General features: G+C 41.7%; 1 protein-coding gene across 3 annotated transcripts in view; it reads right to left on the reverse strand.

Moving 5' to 3' along the window:
* LOC124555276 (zinc finger protein 277) overlaps window positions 1-18,581 on the reverse strand; it is a 151,382-nt gene that overhangs the window by 67,734 nt on the left and 65,067 nt on the right. For all 3 annotated transcript variants that reach the window (XM_047129147.1, XM_047129146.1, XM_047129145.1), the window contains exons 5-6: window positions 5,326-5,488; window positions 4,984-5,214 (exon numbers count right to left, since the gene is read on the reverse strand). In XM_047129147.1, coding sequence (XP_046985103.1) covers window positions 4,984-5,214; window positions 5,326-5,488 — 394 coding nt within the window. The remainder of the gene's footprint in view (window positions 1-4,983; window positions 5,215-5,325; window positions 5,489-18,581) is intronic.

The raw sequence follows: 18,581 nt of genomic DNA on the forward strand, positions 1-18,581 counted from the left end.
TCTCCAAGTATCAGATGTTCTTTGTGGTGTCTGAATTTATAGTGTTTGCTGAGAAGCTTGTTAACATTTGCAAGATAAATTAGAGGTAACAAAATGAATTCTTTAAGGACGACTTGGTCTGTAGTCAAAATTTGTGCTAAAAATGAATGCAACACTGCTTGAATAATCACTGCAATCCCATGCAGCCTGGGATCAACACCCACAGCCAACAGAAACTCATACTTCCCATCTTACCTCAGCCTAATTATGGATGAAAAGTCATCTGTTGTAATGACATCTTTTACGAAGAGTGCTTGACAAACTGATACATTCTTTCTGCCTACATCTTTTCTTAGTTATGAAAATGTAATGAGTTCTATCATATTCAGATTTACCACTGTCAAAACACACTGTGTAGTTTGCCCTTGGCGTTGGGCTTTTATGCTTTCAATTATTTTGTCACAAAACAGACACTCTGCTGGATGTCACCAGAATTTTAATTTTCATATGAAATTTCTCGTAACTACTGAGCTTGTCCTCACTGATTTCAAAAATTGCTTGGCTGTACTATCCAAGTAAATCTAGATGTTAGCAAAAACATCATATTATCCCATCTGTTCTAATTGACAATTTCTGTGGAATCCCTTAAACCATTCAGTCAGGAGGAAGGGGGAAAAAACCACCAGAATGGTGTAGTGAATTCCTTGTTTGCCAATGAAAGGTGTAATTTAATACTGAGCACTGATAGCAAGTTTATTAAGAAAGAACAATGCGAAGAGTAGACAGAGCTGATCTTGGCCGATACAGTGGTGGGATCCTGTTTTCTTCTAATATCGAGGTTTCTCGAAGTATCCAAATACTTAGCAAACAAGACGTCTCTACAGTCTTTCAGAGCAATTTAGAAATCAAATTTCCGGACAAAGGAAATGTAAATTTAACCTAGGAGGTGTATGCTGACACGTAGGTAACTGTTGCTCCGTCCTTGCTGCTGGACAGGCTATGGAAATATTTACATACGCCAAATACATTTAAATTTCAGTCACTGAGCCTTCACATCAATTTCCTTGAACTGAATGGAGTCTATGTACCTAAGTCATCGTCAGTTTTTATCACCTCATGTAAACACATTAGCATCTTTTTAACCCCCGATGCAATAAGAGAAGTCTTATAAGTTTAAAGTGTGTATGTATATTTAAAAAAAAAAAAAAAATAAATAAAATAAAATAAAAAAAGAAAAAAGAAAATTGGAAACTGGTGTTGTAAGGATGGTTCTTAGCTATGTTCCATGAAAGTCTGTTCAGCCTTTTAAATTTCGTCAACTAAATTCAATGAAAAGTTTCCTGTCAGTGCGATCTCTTGATTTATGCTACGTAATATGTAAGAGCTACATCAAGTTACATACAGGGTGGCACTAGAAATATGTTACCAATTGTTTCTTTCACAATTTACGATGCACATTAGATATCCCGCTGGGATCTCTACAGCAGTACCAGCAGAGCTTGGAAAAACAAATGAGTTACGAAATGACGTGTATTTCACGATACTGCTGCTAGGAGACTAGTAAGCAGCAATGGCTGACAATGGAAGACTGACAACACAGCAACGATCGGCAATTGTGTTACTTTTTCATGAAACGAAAAGCCTTGTTGTGACTCAGAGGCGTTTTCGACAACAGTTTAACACACGATAGGTCCCTTGCAAGAAGACCATCCACAGGTTGTACGATAAATTTGTACAGGAAGGAACAGAATTGGAAGTGAAGCGACCTCGGCCTAAGCCTGTTTGTTCACCGGAGAACATTCAAGCGGTACGAGTTGCCGTACAGAGAAGTCCCGAAAAATCATATAGAAAGGCAGCAGTGCAACTGGGAATATCCAGATGCTCCGTTCAACGCATTCTTAAAAGTGACCTCCATATGTACCCATATAAGATAACCTGTGCACAGAAGCCCACTGAAGAACACAAGCAGCAGAGACTACTGTTTGCTCAGTGGGTGGAGGATAGGGAAGAAACTCTCAACAACGTTTGGTTTTCAGACGAGGCGCATTTTAATTTAGATGTTGTGGTTAACAAACAAAATGTACTCTTTTAGGTCACTGAAAACCCACAAGTGCTTCATGAATGACAACATTATGCTCCAAGGATTACAGCATGGGCAGCAATTTCCAGTCACGGACTTACTGGACCATTTTTCTTTGAAGAAACTGTGAACAGCGAGCATTATTTGAGCATGCTTTGCAATAGCTTCATTCCACAGCATCTTGCTACTGCCTTGTCCTTCAACACGCAGTGGTTCATGTAAGATGGAGCAAGGCCACATACTGCAAACACTGTGTTGGAGTGTTTACATGAGCATTTTGACATGCAGATCATTTCACTCAGGTTTCCAGGTCGCTTCAATGACGGACAAAATTGCCCCCCCCCCCCCCCCCCCCCAATAGTCCAGACCTCAATCCATGTGACTTTTTTCTTTGGGGGTACCTAAAGGAAAAAATTTTACCGAAACGTGCACGTGATTTAATGGAGCTCAGAAGACTTATTCTTCAAGCTTGCAGCGAAATTACGGAAGACATTTGCCGTAGGGTAATCACTAACTTCAGTGCTCATTTGAAGGAAGTTAGGAAACGAATTGGTGGACATGTTGTGCATGTGCTGAGTTAGAACAAATCTCCGTGGATGGCTCTTCATTGTAGTATATGTTCCTTTCAGATTGTATTGACAATAAAGTTTATATTCAAAAACAAAATGGTAACACATTTCATGCGCCACCCTGTAGTAGAGCTCAAAAAGACCTAAATAAATGTCCACAAAAACACATGTTTATCTTTTACAGTCAACCAACAATGATGAGTTTTGTCTTTTGAAGTCACTCATTTCAGCAGCTACATAGCAGGAGGGGGGCGAATGTGAGTCAGCTGTAAAAGATAAATATAACCTCTCACAGAATTTTCTGTAGTTCTTTTTGAGGTCTACGACTCAGTACTAAATCAAATGATTTAGCTGTAATGGTTTAGACAGCCTCCAGCAAGGGAGCACAACATCAGCCTACTTTCTTCTGGCTTTATTTAGAATTATCACCATTGCTTACTGCTTATGTTGCCTAAATTAGCTAAATATATACTGAAACAGTGTCAATGAATATATGTGCGAACTAAAAAAAGAAGCACATAAATCAAGTAAGTGGCAATGGTAAAACATGACTATAGTGTTTAATGCATTTCAGTTACAAGTGAGACATGCAAAGTATTTTAATGTAAAAATATTTTTAAGTAATAAAGTACGACACTTAGTACAAAATTAAAGTACGGAAGTACTGCTTGTCAGTCTTTCCAGTTCTGCTGAAGTCGATCTGCCATGAGTATTATTCAACAGCTTTCTGTGATTATGTTTACAAATAGCAACACCTTGGAAGATTTTTACATGACTTAAGGCTACATAAGCTTGGTCTGTTGCAAAAGTACTTTTGCCTAAATAAATGACACCTTTTTCTACAGAGGTCCCATGCAACTTAGGGACAGTAACAGCCCAAATTAAAATTATGGAAACATTGTTCTTTCAGTGCTGCCAAACTCTCCAAGACCCTGAAACATCAGACTTTGTGGCTACAAATACCTTTTTCAGGTGTTGGCCATCTTCTAATTGATCTCTGTGGGGTCCACTCATTCCAATCTTTTAATAACAACAATGTTACCATTGGACCAACCCTTCCGAAACCTTAAAATTTATTTGCAACATGAAAAGCACCAATTGTAATTTTTATTGAATTTAGTCCCCCCCGCCACACAGTTTGCATCTTGCGGAACACAAGTTCAATCACAGTTTTGACCCTAAGTGGTAGGTTCTTTGGATACATTGAGGAATGAAAGTATGCAGTTCTAGAAAGGATAGCTGCTTTTTTTAAATTTGCTTAATGGCCCCCAACACAACGATGCTTGAATAAAAATATTACTACTTATATTAAACTTAAAGCAACAATACATATTGTTGTTTAATTTTGAGTTTTGCATTTTTTATTTTTTTATTTAAGTATTATTTATATTTTAGAGGTTTTTCTGTTAACATTTCTTTTAAATTTTCAATTTAAATTTTATACTGGCATTTCTTTCCACCCTAACCTCCATTGCTACAGAGTATATAAGGGCAATAATTCTTTCTTCCATGACAAATTTCTCTAAAAACTTGTATATATTTATTGCTACAATATTTAAGACAGCTCCAAATAGTGGGTGGTTATGGTTATCTCACATTAATGTCGGAAAATACATTTAATACAATTAAGAATTCTAAGATCTAAAGGCAAATATTAAGCTTGCACATTTGTCCAGCAAGGTATGCAGGAGAGCTTATGCGAAGTTTGGAAAGTAGGGAAGATCAGGTGAAAGTGAAGCTTCAAAGGGAAGTCGTCAGTCATGCCAGGATGTTCAGTTGAGTTTCAAGACCAAGTCCTGGTTTGGCACAATGTTTAATCAACAAGGATGTTTCAAAATAGCACATGCCTCACAGAAAAGTGAAATATTCATTTTGGATGAAAGAAACCTTATTTCATCCATAAAAGCACCTACAGATGAGTGGCTCAACTAAAATAATGGAATTAGACACAACATACCAGTGAGATCCAGTTTGCATTTATGTAATTTACATATCAGCTAGTTTGGTACATCACAATTGTTCTTCACAAAAATTTAAAATCTGCATTCAGCCACAAATAACAGATACAGTAGTCAAATCATGTATATATTCATACCTCTACCACATGCCCACAAGTTCATAATGGCCAAAACATCAACATATCACCACCATTATATTTTACATTTGTCAGCAAGTTTACAACTCTCAGGAACACCAAAAACTTCATCACATACAATCAAACAATAAATCACAGGAATTCAACTTTACACACGGTAAGCGCATGCACACACACACATGTACGCGCGCACAAGCACGTGCACATGCACACACATACACCTACAACAGTACAACAACAACAAAGAAATAAATGCAAACCTGTTCATAAAATGATAAGTGGTTGTCTTCTACAATCTGACTGTAATCAAATTCATGAGCTGAATCCATATGTTCTAAGGCATCTTCAAATGATGCACTTATTTCATTGCAAAACAGGCATGTAACAGTACCAGTTGCATCAAATGGCATTCCAGAAGCCATCTTTTCAGTTTCTATTTTTTCTTCTTCACTGTCACTCTCACTGTAACTACTGGAGGAATCTTTTTCTGCCTGTAAATGTGAAAATGATAACATATTAACAAAACTTTTGATTTCACAAATCAGTAAAGCCAGTAAATGTTACATAGTAATGTCAATAACAAAAACAAATTCAATACTCACCTGTATGTCGCGCCAATTCCTGCCAAGTTCCAAGTAATTTACAACGTAAAATTTGTCATAACACTTATTGTCTGGGTTTATGCTTTTGTGTTGCTTTTTGCGCATATGCTCCTTTAATGATTCACGTTTTTTAAAATACTTTTCACAGTACAAGCACTGCAGCCTGTAAGGAGAGAAATTCATCATAACAGTCCATCAAAGAGAAAGCATTAGTATGTAACATGCAGCACTCCATTCTTATGTTCCTGAAGTAGTAAGAAGTTTGATATTCAGATTAGAAGAAATTGTAAAAGGAGACATATGCAGCACTCCATTCTTATGTTCCTGAAGTAGTAAAAAGTTTGATATTCAGATTAGAAGAAATTGTAAAAGGAGACATAATTTTATTTCCTTATTTTCTACTGCATTTCTGAATTTTTCTTTGACAGATAGCTTACAGAAACACTGAGAGTTGACTCACCGTAAAGGTAATGCAATGATTCTCACTATGCGGAACTAATTCTAACTCAATAATTATGTTTAGTGCCAAGTAAGCTTTTCAAAACAGTGTGACATTTTGATGAGAGTCACTATTATCAACTTATGACGAAGTAGCTGAGTTATCTCTGTATTGGCAGTGCTGGAGAGAGGGCATACTAGATAGAAAGAGGGAGTGGGAAGAAAGAGACCACACCTAAGTCCTTGCAAAGTTAGTTGTCATAGCCAGTAATAGTCCTAAGCAGATCTCAGGTAATAACCTCTGTGGTTGTTTTCTAGGCCATCACTGATTAGACACGGTGCATGTTGAAAAACTCTCACCATCTGGGGCTCAGAATGATCTCTCTGTAATGCAAATCTTTCAGAAGCAAGTGGCTGAATGATGACATCACATCAAAGCTCACCAACAGATTGTCCTTGCCCAGCAATCTTATGAACATGTATGACTTCTTAATATGATGGACATATTGTCTTACTAAAGTTTTAAGTGATTTCATCAAATACTTGCCTAGTCCCTAGGTTGGCGAGCTAACAGTGTTTACTTTTGGACATGAGGCAATTCCTTCCTTGTGTAGCTGTTTAATACTATTGTTAGGCAAGTCTGAGTTCTGCAGAGAACCAATTTTCTTCTACATAGCAGGTGAGACCACATACTGGGCAAGTTCCTTGTATGGTGGATCTTTCAGCAAAGTTCTAATTTCCCATAGTATATGAAAGCACACAACATGACCACTGCATTGCCTCTGCTGGCAGTATGATAGTATTTACATTGTTACTTTGCATGTGGAGTGCCTTCCATTGTGCTACCACACTGTTTGCTTTTCAAGTGCTGATGCTTTAACTGGATACTGAATGAAAGTAATCTCTGGTTTTCATACATCCTTAATAACCTTAACAACATGAAGAATGAGTAAGTATTTCAAATATCACATTGATATATGACACTTTAAGCTCATAAGTATGGTAAGTACCTATTTTTTATGAATTCATTTTGACATCTGGACAGTCTAGCTATTTCATGTATGACAGACTCATTCATATCTCTTAATTGACATAGCCATTAAACAACTCAGTTAATTGCCAATGTATTAAAAACTGTCCAGTTGGTGACTTAACTGCTTATCTGAACATAGAGTGTCGATAATCCCCTATGTGATTGAAGAGGTTATGCATCTCCCTCTGTTCAGTTCTGTTGTTCAAAGTGGCACATTGCATCTTACAATTTCACAGATTTGTGAATCAAATATTTCCTACTGCAAGACATAAAAGACTAGCATTATTGATTTGAACAATTAATTGATCAATCTTTAGAAATCAATAACCCAAGTTAGACAGTAAGCAACGAAATGCTTGATTTTATCCACTATTCAGGCAGATGCTCATCAGAAAAAAAAAAGAAATGAAGTTTAGAGTTTAATGTCCCATCAATGCCAATGTCATTAGCGATGGAGCGCACGCTCAGATTGGGAGAGGATGGGAAAAGAAATCATCTGTGACTTTTTCAAAGGAACACATTGGAACTTGCCATAAACACTTTTGAGTAACCACAGAAAACCTAATCTGGATGGTCAAACAAGGATTTGAACCACAGTCCTTCCACATGCAAATACAGTGTCTTACCACTTCACTATGAGTAATTGGCAGTTTAGCTGGCTGAGCAGGGTGGTGGTTACAGAAGTGCTCATTTAGCGTGATGTATAGCAGCAATTCTTGGTATGAGAATACTGAGAAACTTCAGAACAGTAGTGGCAATGACACCGAGTGACTGCTCCAAATAGAAACGAAAAGATAAGAGTGGGACACATTTTCTTATAACATACTGTATGTCTGTAAAGATGGTAGCACTGAACAGAAATATCAGCCAAAACACACACACACACACACACACACACACACACACACACACACACACACACACACAAATGAAATTAACTTGAATATGCTTAATGACAAGCATGCACACACTGTCCCCCTCCCTCCTTGGCCTATTGGTAATAGAAGGAAGTGTTCAATAAAAGTAGTTATGGTTAAAATTTTCTTTCCTGCCATTCAGACATTTTATCCCATTCCTCACAGAGTCAAAAAATCTTGTGGCTACACAGGACTTCACTACTATTTTCAAACTGGGTGGGGGTTACTAATGATGAATTTCACTGGCATGTGTGCACACAGAGATATGCCATATTAATAATTATGCATTTTGATATAAGCTGATTTTAGATGGTAGTTTATTTTATCAGACTAATTTTGGGCCTCTGCCTATCGTCATCGGAATCTGTATTTCAGGAAACAACTATTTGTTACACCATGTTATTGATAGTATATAGTGTTTTATGAGTATGTAGGGAAGGAATAAAATGTGTAAAACTAAGTGTGTAACCACATTGAAGGAGAAAATGAAAGTAGCAAACCAAAACTGAAAATATTAACTATAAGGAAAAACGCAGTAGAAGGTGTTAAACCAATATAGCAGACTGCCTGGGCTTGCTGCTCGTAAGAATAAAAAAGGATGAGCCAGACACTCTGCAACAAACTAAAATCTCCAGCCTAAAATCACAAGTCAAGAGAAACACAGATGGTGAAAAGATGAACACGAAGTAGAATAGAAAGCACCAGAGGGGGCAAGGAAGAGTTAGAAGGTAGGTAGGGTGAAGGCCTGGAAGAGAAGGCCAGACACCCACCCTTAGATTGAGTGATAAAACCCCCCTCTTGAATAAACCTTAAAACAAGATCAGGCATTGAGGCGTTGTCACTTAACACAGCAGGTAGTGCGTCAGGACGGTTAAAAGTCTGCATTAGGGGGTCTAAATTCAGACAGTCCAACAAGATTTGGAACACTGTCAAGTGTGAACCACAGTGACACTGAGGTGGGTCCTTGCAACATAGGAAGTGACCATAAGTCAACCGCATATGGCCGATGCTGAGCCAGCAAGTGACAATGGAGTCCTTGCTAGAGGTTTGCATGTAGGACCTCCAAACATTTGTTACCTCCTTCACCATACATAACTCATTCGGCAAAGTCAGGAAGTGCCATTCTGTATTCCAGAGCCCAAAAACTTTGCGGCGTAATACCGATCAAAGATCAGATTCCAGTGTGCTGATCTCAAGACTTGGTTTATGAGTAGCCTCTTTAGCTAGCCTTTCAGCAAGATCATTTCATTTCATCGGATTCTGACATGTCCCAAGGTCCATACAAAGACCACCGACTGTCCAAGTTGTTTGAGGATGTAAACGGACTCTTGGATGGCCATTACAAAAGTGTGGCAAGGAAAAAACTGCTCAAGAGCTTGTAAGATGCTCAAGGAGTCTCTACAAATGAGGAAAGACTCCCCAGCACAGGAACAGATATGCTCAAGAGTATGAGAGGTACCTATCAGCTCTGCTGTGAAAGCACTGCAGCCATCTGACAAGGAGCACTGTTCAGTATTTTCTCCATGCGCGTATGCGAACCCAACATGACCATCAACCATCAAGCCATCCATGTAAACTACCTCTGAATCCTGGGCATATCAGGAATAGAGAGAAACAGGCAGTGGAGGGCTGCAGAGCGAACCAAGCCCTTTGGCATGTGCGATAGGTCCAGATAAAGCTGTGGTCGAGGTAGACACCATGGAAGTGTACAAGGATGGACCTGGAGGAGAGATGGTAGAGGGAAAGACTCGAGTTCAGTGAGAAGGGACCAGACACAGAATGCAGCTGTAATCCCTAATCTGGGCCTCTGTTGTGGGAGATGGATAGCCGCATTAGGCAAAAGGAGATAATAACTTGGATGTTTAGACGAGCTGCGAATATGTGCAGTATAATAGGCAAGTAGTCGTCGTCACACGATCCGCAAGGGAGGAACATCAGCTTAGAGAAGTAGGCTTTTTACAGGGGATGTTCAGAAACCTTCAAACACAAGTTGAACTCCACAGTGGTGTATATGATCCAGCATTTGCAGTGCTGAGGGCAATGCTGAACCATACGCCAGGCTCCCATAATCAAGATGGGACCGTACAAGGGCTTTGTACAGCTGTAACAGGTAGGCGATCTGAACCCCTGTCAGTGTGACTCAGGCATAGAAGAATGTTAAGGATGCTGCCAGCACTTTTGCTTAGGCTGATAAAGATAGGGAAGCCAGGTTAAGCAGGTGTCGAAAACCAGTCCTACAAGGCGATAAGAGTCCACTACATTAAGAAGATGGTCATCAACATAAAGTCGTAGGTGCGAGTGAATGGTATGATGCCAATTGAAGTGCATGACACAAGTCTTGGTGGCTGAAAACTAAAAGTCGTGAGCGAGGGCCCACGACTGTGCCTTTCATATAGCTTCTTGCAGGTTATGTTCAGCTGCATCAATAGTAGATGAGCAAAAAGGAAATACAAAAGTCATCAGCATATAAGAAGGGTGATACTGAGGACCCCACAGCTGCTGTGAGACCATTAATGGCCACTAAAAAGAATGGGACGCTCAGTACAGAACCCTGCAGGACCCCATTCTCTTGGATACGGGGGGAACAGTGTGAAGCGTTGACTGGAACTCTGAAGGTGCAAAGCGACAAAAAGTTCTGTATAAAAATCGGGATTGGGCCCCGTAGACCCCACTCGTGCAATGTAGCAAGGATGTGGTGTCACCAAGTGGTGTCATAGGCTTTCGTCAGGTCAAAAATGATGGCAAAAAGGTGTTGATGGCAGGAAAAGGCCATCCAGTGGTAGAGCAACCTTGGTGAAAACTGTCAGCTCACCATACATTCAAACAGCTTGCACAGAATGTTGGTGAGGCTAATTGAGTGAGTTCTTACTGGGTTTTGACACTGGAATGATGATATTTTCTTGCCACTGTGACAGGAATTGACCTTCGCTCCAGATGTGGTTGAAGACGGAGAGGAGAGAGGTGGCGCTGGTAATCCGATGACAGATGTTTGATGATTTGGGGATGGATGCAGTCTGGCCCAGGGGTTGTGTCAAGACAATCTGGAAGTGCATTATACGGCTCAGGGTGGTGTGTAGTAAAAGATAGGTGTCGTTATTCCACCCGCTGTTTTAGGGGATGAAAGGTAGGGTTGTAATTCTCAGATGCAGAGGTTCAAGCATAATGCTCAGCAAAACACACTGTGATTGCATCTGGGTCAGTATATACAGCTCCATGTGTGGAAATCCCAGGTATACCTGCAGGGGTCTGACGTCTGTAAAGGTGTCTGAGCTTAGTCCAAACCTGTGAAAGATAGGTTTGTGTTCCAATACTCCTGCTTCCATCTTTTGGTTAGCTGACAGACCCTGTCACAGAACCATCTGAAGGCAATGAGGTATTCCACTGATGGGTGCCACTTATGACATTTTAGGGCCCATCTACACTCCATTATGGCTGCAGCTATTTCCACCAGGGGTGACCTGAGGAACAAGGGACTGCCAACTCAGCTGCATAAACAATGGTTGTAGTAACGCCGTGGATCAGGATCACCACATCAATGTTATCTAGCAATGGAGATCCAACAGTGGTAGCAGACGTGAAAGCATCTCAATCACCCTTGATACAAGTCCACCTGGGCAAATGTCCAGCTGAGTGACACCGGGAGAGGGACAGGAAGAATGGAAAATGGTCACTACCACACAAGTCATTATGAGCTCTCCAGTGGATAGACAGTAGAAGGTCCGGACTGCAAACTGAGAGATCAATGGCTGAGTATGTGCCATGTGCCACACTGAAATGAGTGGGGGCACCTGTATTTAGGAGGCAGAAAGTCGAGCTGAGTTAGTAGATTCTCGACCTCTTTACCATGGCCAGTAATCTTGATCCACACCACAAAAGGTTATGGACATTAAAATCACCCAGAAGTAGAAAAGGTGGGGTGAGCTGAGAAATTAGTGCAGCCAATGCATGCTGTGGTACTTCACCTGGAGGATGGTAGATATGGCAGATGGTAATTTCCTACATTGCCTTCACCCTGACAGCCACAGTTCCTAAAGGATTTGAAAGGGCACACATTCACTATAGGTAAGGACATATATATACATATTCTACCCGACATCCTGTTACCGTCATTATGATTTTTGTAATACTCCTGGCAGCCACAAAGGGCGAGGGTCTGCATTGCTGGAAAACAGGTTTCCTGAAGGGCAATGCAAAAAGCAGGTGTAATGCTTAAGAGTTATCATAACACAGCCAGAAGGGAGGGGGGGGGGGGGGCGAGGAGACCACTGCAACTCCACTGGAGGACAATGCTTCCTGTAGTCTGAGAGGGCATGAATGGGCCAAGGAAGCTGGTTACACCTCAGGGGTACCTGCTGCCACTAGTTGAGTGCTTGTATTCATTTTCATTGCAGCTGAGGTGTCTGCGAGGTCTAGGTCCCCAGGGGATGCTAGAATCTCCATCTCATCCTCAGATGTGAAACTTATAGGGAGTGGTGGTGTGGAGGCCACTGGAGTTTCTTGCTTCTCAACCATTTTTTTCCTTCATCGGTTTGCCCTCTCAGTGCTCTTTCGGGGCTAGCTGGGAGGGCTACCCTGAAGTGGCTTCAGGTGCAGATGAAGAGAGTGAAGTCATTGGACCAGAAGCTCATGGTTCCTTCAGCCACTGGCTGGTGTCCACTTCTGCATAGGTGGAGACCTTAGAAGGGAGAGTCCCAAAGGACCCCTTCTGTGCAAGAGGAGCCGGAGGAGGCTGTTGCTTTTCCGGCTGGGAGGTGGGGACCAGTGCCCCTGCTGTTTGGTGGGGCACTGCTCCCAAAGTAGGTGCTTTGGAAGCTACAGAAGAGGAGCCCCCAGCCATCAAATGGAGGATGGGGGTGTGTGGGGGGAGATATAGTTGGGAGGCCCTGAGGGTCCACTGTAGGAGGGATAGAAGAAGGGACTACCATTGACAGCAGGGGCGACGTCGTCTTTGCCCGCGGCATAGGTGGAAACCAGTCAAACAGAGTGCAGCCTGTCATAGTTCTTTTTAGCCTCTTGGCAATTGTATTCCATAATTTTCCTCTCCTTTTGAAGAACAGTGCAGTCCAACGAGCAGGGGGAGTGGTGGTCTCCATAGTTGACACATTTGGGAGGAGGAGAACATGGAGTATTCAGACGCAATGGATGTCTACAGTGCTGGAATTGCACCGGAAAGACATGTGCCTAAATTTCCAGCACTAAAGCACGACATAAGGGGAGGGCTGTATGGGTTTACATCACACTGGTATACCACCATTTTGACCTTTTCAGGAAACGAATCACCCTCAAAAGCCAAGATGAAGGCACCGGTAGCAACCCTATTATCTTTCAGTACCCTACAGGTGCGCCGGACGAAGTGAACACCCAGTCGTTCTAAATTGGCACGTAGCTCATCGTCGGACTGCAACAGGAGGTCTTGATGGAAAATAATTCCCTGGACAATGTTTAGGCTTTTATGGGGAGTGACTGAAACAGGAATATCATGCAGCTTGTCACAGGCAAACACCACCTGTGACTGGGCTGGAGGTGTTGTCTGGATCGGGGCTGGCCCATTTCTCATTTTGGAGACACAGCCACTTCCCCAAACTTATCCTGCAGGTTTTCAACAAAAAACAGAGGCTTTGTAGCCAGAAATGAGTCCCCACCTGTTCTGCTGTAGACTAAGTACTAAGGCAAATGTGGTGTTCTTTTATCTGCAGACCCACATTCCTCTCATGGTGTAGGTAGTGAGGGGAACAATTTGGGATCACACTTCTGAGCATTGAACTCTAGCCTTTCCTTCTTAGAGACTACTGGGACCATTCAGCCACCAGCAAAAGATGACTTAGCCTGCCTAACTGTCAGTCATCCGTCCTTATGCCACCCACTCCGATCAGATGCTCTCCCCATGGGCACCTCCCAGCCACAGCGAAGGCCACTTGTTGCGATGGCCGTTGCAAAGAGTTCTGATGTCCCAAAAAGATGGCCATCTATTCCTTGGCATACGTGGGAAATTTGCAACTTGGGCATCAGCACTGCAATCCTTGTGTTGTCAGGGGGCTACAAACAATAGAGTACCTGACAAACCCCACCAGCACGACGGACTGGCTATCATGCCTTGCCCAAATGGCTTGATTATGGGTGGAGTTGCAGAACAACAATAGGTGCAGAAGGTCTTAGTGCACGACAGATATATGATGCACCACATAAGGCGTCCTTCCCAAATGGCCTGCACTTCTGAAAAATTTTTGGAAATGTGGAAGTCAAAGCCTAAAAGGACACCTTAATACAGAAGCCCAAAAAGTAGGAGACTCATTTTAGTGACCTCTTACAACAGATAGGAATACCTCGGGCCTATTCTAAGCCTCGAACCCATGGGGGAGTGACAGGATGGAGAAAGAGGAAACTGTTAGACGGAGGGTGTGAAGACAATGGGTTATCTGAGATTGACACCAGGATGATTATGGTACTGGAGGATGTGTTGTAGGGATAAATCCCATCTGTGTAGTTCAGAGAAATTGGTGGTAGAGGGAAGGATCCAGAAGGCTCAGGTTGTGAAGCCCATTGAAACTGCGCATTTTGTGCTCAGCTGCATGTTGTGCCATCAGGTGGTCAACTTTGTTCTTGGTAGGAGCTTGGCAGTGGCCATTCATCCTGGTGAACAGCTAGTTGATGGTCATATTGACATAAAAAAACTATGCAGTGTTTACAGCAGAGTTGGTAAATGACATGGCTGCTTTCACAGGTGGTACAGCCTCTGACGGGGTAGGATAAACCTTCGACACGACTGGAGTAGGATGTGCTGGACTGGGCAGGTCTTGCACTTTGGTCTGTCACAGGGATATGAACCCTGTGGGAAGGATTTGGGAGTGAGAGTGGCATATGGATGGACTGGGATGTTGTATAGGTTGGGTGGGTGATCGAACACAACTTTAAGAGAGGTGGGAAGATCTTGGGTAGGTTGTCCCTCATTTCAGGGCAGGATGTGAGATCATCAATGACCTAGTGAAGGATATGGTTCAGTTGTTCCAGTCCAGGGTGACAATGGGTGACAAAGGGGGCACTCCTTTGTAGCAGATTCTTGGGGGTGATGGGAGGGTTAAGATGTGTGAGGATATGGTATACGTAATCTGTTTATGGACTAGATTTGATGGTATTGTCTGTCTATGAATATCATCTTCAGACCTTCAGCACACTGGGCAAGGGTGTTCTTGTCACTGCAGATATGTTGTCCATGACTGGCAAGGCTGTATGGCAGGCATTTTTTTGTGTGGAAAGGACGGCAGCTATCGAAATGCAGGTACTGTTGATAGTTCGGTTGGTTTAATGTGGGCAAGGGTGGATGGAGTCATCAAAGAGCTGGAGGTCAATGTCCAGGAATGTTGCATGTTGGGTAGAGGAGCAGGTTAAGTGGTTGGAATGAATGGTGTTGAGGTTGTGAAGGAATGTGGATAGGGTGTATTGGGCCTGAGTCCAGATCACGGAGATATCATCAATGAATTTGAACCAGACTAGGGGATGGGAGTTTTGGGAGGCTAGGAAGGCTTCTTCTAAATGGCCCATCAACAGGTTGGCAAAGAAAGGTGCCATGTGGGTGCCCATGGCTGTGCAGCAGATTTGTTTGCAAACTCTCCCTTCCTAGGAAAAGTAGTTGTCAGACAGGATATAGCCAGTAATGTATAAAAGGAATGAAGTGGTCGTTTTGAATCTGAAGGGCAATGGGACAGGTAGTGTCAGAGTGGCAAGGCCACAGGCATAATGGATGTTAGTGTTTAGGGAGGTGACATCACAAGTGATGAGTATGAATCTGGGATATAAAGGGGTGAGGATGGTTGAAAGTAGGCGAAGAAGTGGTTAGTGTCTGATGGGGGAGGCTAGGTTTTGGCCAATTGGTTGTAGGTGTTAGTCAAAAACAGTGGAAATTCTTTCAGTGGGAGCACAATGGCCAATTACAATTTGGCATCCATGATTATAGGGTTTGTGGACTTCGGGGAGCACACAGGAGGTGTGTGTGCGGGATGTTGATGTGGTGAAGACGAGATGGACTTGGGGGAAAGGTTCCGGCAAGGGCCTATGGACTTCATTAGGGACTGGAGTTTATGTTGGACTTCTGGGACAGGATCATTCTGGCAGAGCTTGTAGGTGGAGTAGCCAGACAGTTGATGGAGGCCTTCTGTCAGGCTGTGACTGCAAACCATTGTGACAGTGATGGAACTTTTGTCTGAGAGCAGGATAATTAGGTCTGGATCTGTTTTCAGGTTGTATATAGCTGTCCTTTCTTCTGTTGAAATGTTAGTGTTTTTGGGAAGGGACCTGGGGAAGGATGGTGAGACCAAGTTGGAGGTAAGAAATTCCTGGGAGGTGATCAGAAGGTGGTTAGCTGGGAGAGAAGGAGGGTCATGGTTTGAAGGTCATTTCAATGTTGGGATTAAGTTGGCTTTGGTTGGAAGAATTTATAGAAACAAAGTGGAATTTGGAGCAAGAGAGTAGGTCTATGACAAGTCAAACATGGTTAAACATGGGTGTAGGGTTAAAGGTGAGGCCTTTGACTAGGACTGAAACTTCTGTGGGATTGAGATTTTTGGTGGAAAGATTAACAACAATGTTTTCTGTTTGCTTCGGTGTTGGGAGCAACTTTTGGGGGATGTGATAAATTCATGAGGTAAGTTAGGTAGGGTATGGGTGCTATGAGGAGTTGACGGGAGAGTTCACTGAGAGTAAGATGAATATTGATGGATAGTGGTGCCCCAAGGTGACAGTAGGATGTCAATAAATTGGACAATTTATGAAGATGGTGTCTGGAATGTTCTTCCAGGAATTGGAGTGCAATGGTTTCTGTTTCGAAGATGATGTGTATTTAGTAAGGACTGCACAGTGGAGGGAGCAAAGGTGATTCTGGGATGCCAGTGCCCTGGTGAGGCTTTCTTGCAGTACTAGGTTTATGAAGGATACGGACTGGCAGAATCTGAAAAGGTGAAGGTCATGCAAAAGGGGAGGTGGGATCCAGAGGAAGAGACTTTTACTGCTAGGGCACTGGGGAGGGGGAGGGGGGGGGAGGGGGAAGGCGGCGGCAGATTACATGGTTTAGACTGCATTTAAGGAACAGGATGTGGAACTGGGTTTCAACCAGGGAAAGGGATATTTTTCTGAATTGGTGCACCCTCCACCCAATAGTTTCCCCTTCCTCCAGCCTGTCACCCCCTCCCAATTCACATCTGCATGTGGCCTTCAGTGCGTGCCACTCCTCACTGGCAGAATCATCCATTACATGCCTAGACCATATACCTGCCACTCTTCCCTCCCACATTCCTAGCCGGCAAACCAGCTGTCTCCCTCAATGCCAATTGTCACCCATCACTTCGTCCACCTGCTGAGAAACAAAGCATTGACACTGTTCGCTCACCATATAGGGCAGAAATAAGTGTGTGTGTGTGTGTGTGTGTGTGTGTGTGTGTGTGTGTGTGTGTGTGTGTGTGTGTGTAGGTGCTCGCGCACCAGTGTAAAAAATTTTTACTAGAATGTTTACCTGTACTTGTCAGTGGAAACTGTTGTACATGCATAGATCATTATTTGTTACATACCACAGGCTGAAACAAATTAGTACAGCCACATTGGCACTTCAAATTAATTGCAAATGATGGGGAGAGAGAAATCAGTAAGTTGACAAATTTTGCATATTTTCATTCAATGTCATGTGTGTTCTGGGATAACTCATCTTTAAGAAAAAAAGTCTCCATCCTCAAAAACGTGCTGTACCAATAATATGTGGTGCTCACTTACAATCATCTTGGTGATATCTGTTAAAGGGGTTAGGCATTTTGACTACTGCCTCACAGTATATTTAGACCCCCTTGAAGTTTGTTGCAAACAATCCACTGCAGTTCAAAAGAAACAATGAAGTACACAATTACAAAACCAGCAGAAAAAAATGACATTCATTACTCCACATTAAGGTTGTCTTTGGCACAGAAAGGGCTGCACAATGCTCCTACCAAAATTTTTTATCACTTACCCACTGATATAAAATGACAGACAGCAAAGTTAAATTTGAAAATAAACTGGAAATGTTTCTCCTTGACAATTCCTATTCTGTATGATCTATATTTTTGTAATATGTAAAACGTGATGGGTGGGAACTATAAACTCAGAATTGTATTAAAAAAATTGTAAACAGTCAGCATGTATCCATATTTACATATGAATGTATAATGTGAATGTAAAATGATTCATTCCACATCATTATGATTAACTGTACATACAATTCAAGGAACATGAAACTAATTGACATTATAATTTTACTTATAGTTTGTATTCTCCCTGTTAACAGAACAAAGAAATGTGTTGTATGTTGATGAAAACTAAAGAAATTTTTGACTTTTTTTATTTTTTATTTTTTTTATTTTCTAAGATAGGCCTGTTTGTTTAAAGTAACAGCAGATTGTTAGCATATACAACAGTTCTGTGTTCTGTTAATGGAGATACAACAAATCATAAGTGACATTATATACAGTATATAAACAAATAATGATCTTGCATGCATTGCAATTATCACTGACAACCACATACTCTCGTAAAAATTTCTTATGCTGGTTGCATATATATACACAAATATGCCTATACAAATCATATAATTATATGATTATTTCAAAACATGGTCTTTAGTCTATGCTAAAAAGCGTACAAAGATGGCAAGTCACTTTATAATAACACATAAGACCACATATTAATGAAACACTGTATATTAAAAACAACATATTATAAGAAATATTTGTCTTCTGTAATACAGATATCACCAACGGTGGGTGAATGCTCGAAACTAGTCAGATAAAATAAACTATCATTTACAAGCAGCTCACATATAAATACATAATTATAAATATGACACATTTACA

Source organism: Schistocerca americana, chromosome X (assembly GCF_021461395.2).
Source record: "Schistocerca americana isolate TAMUIC-IGC-003095 chromosome X, iqSchAmer2.1, whole genome shotgun sequence".
Lineage (NCBI taxonomy): Eukaryota > Metazoa > Arthropoda > Insecta > Orthoptera > Acrididae > Schistocerca > Schistocerca americana.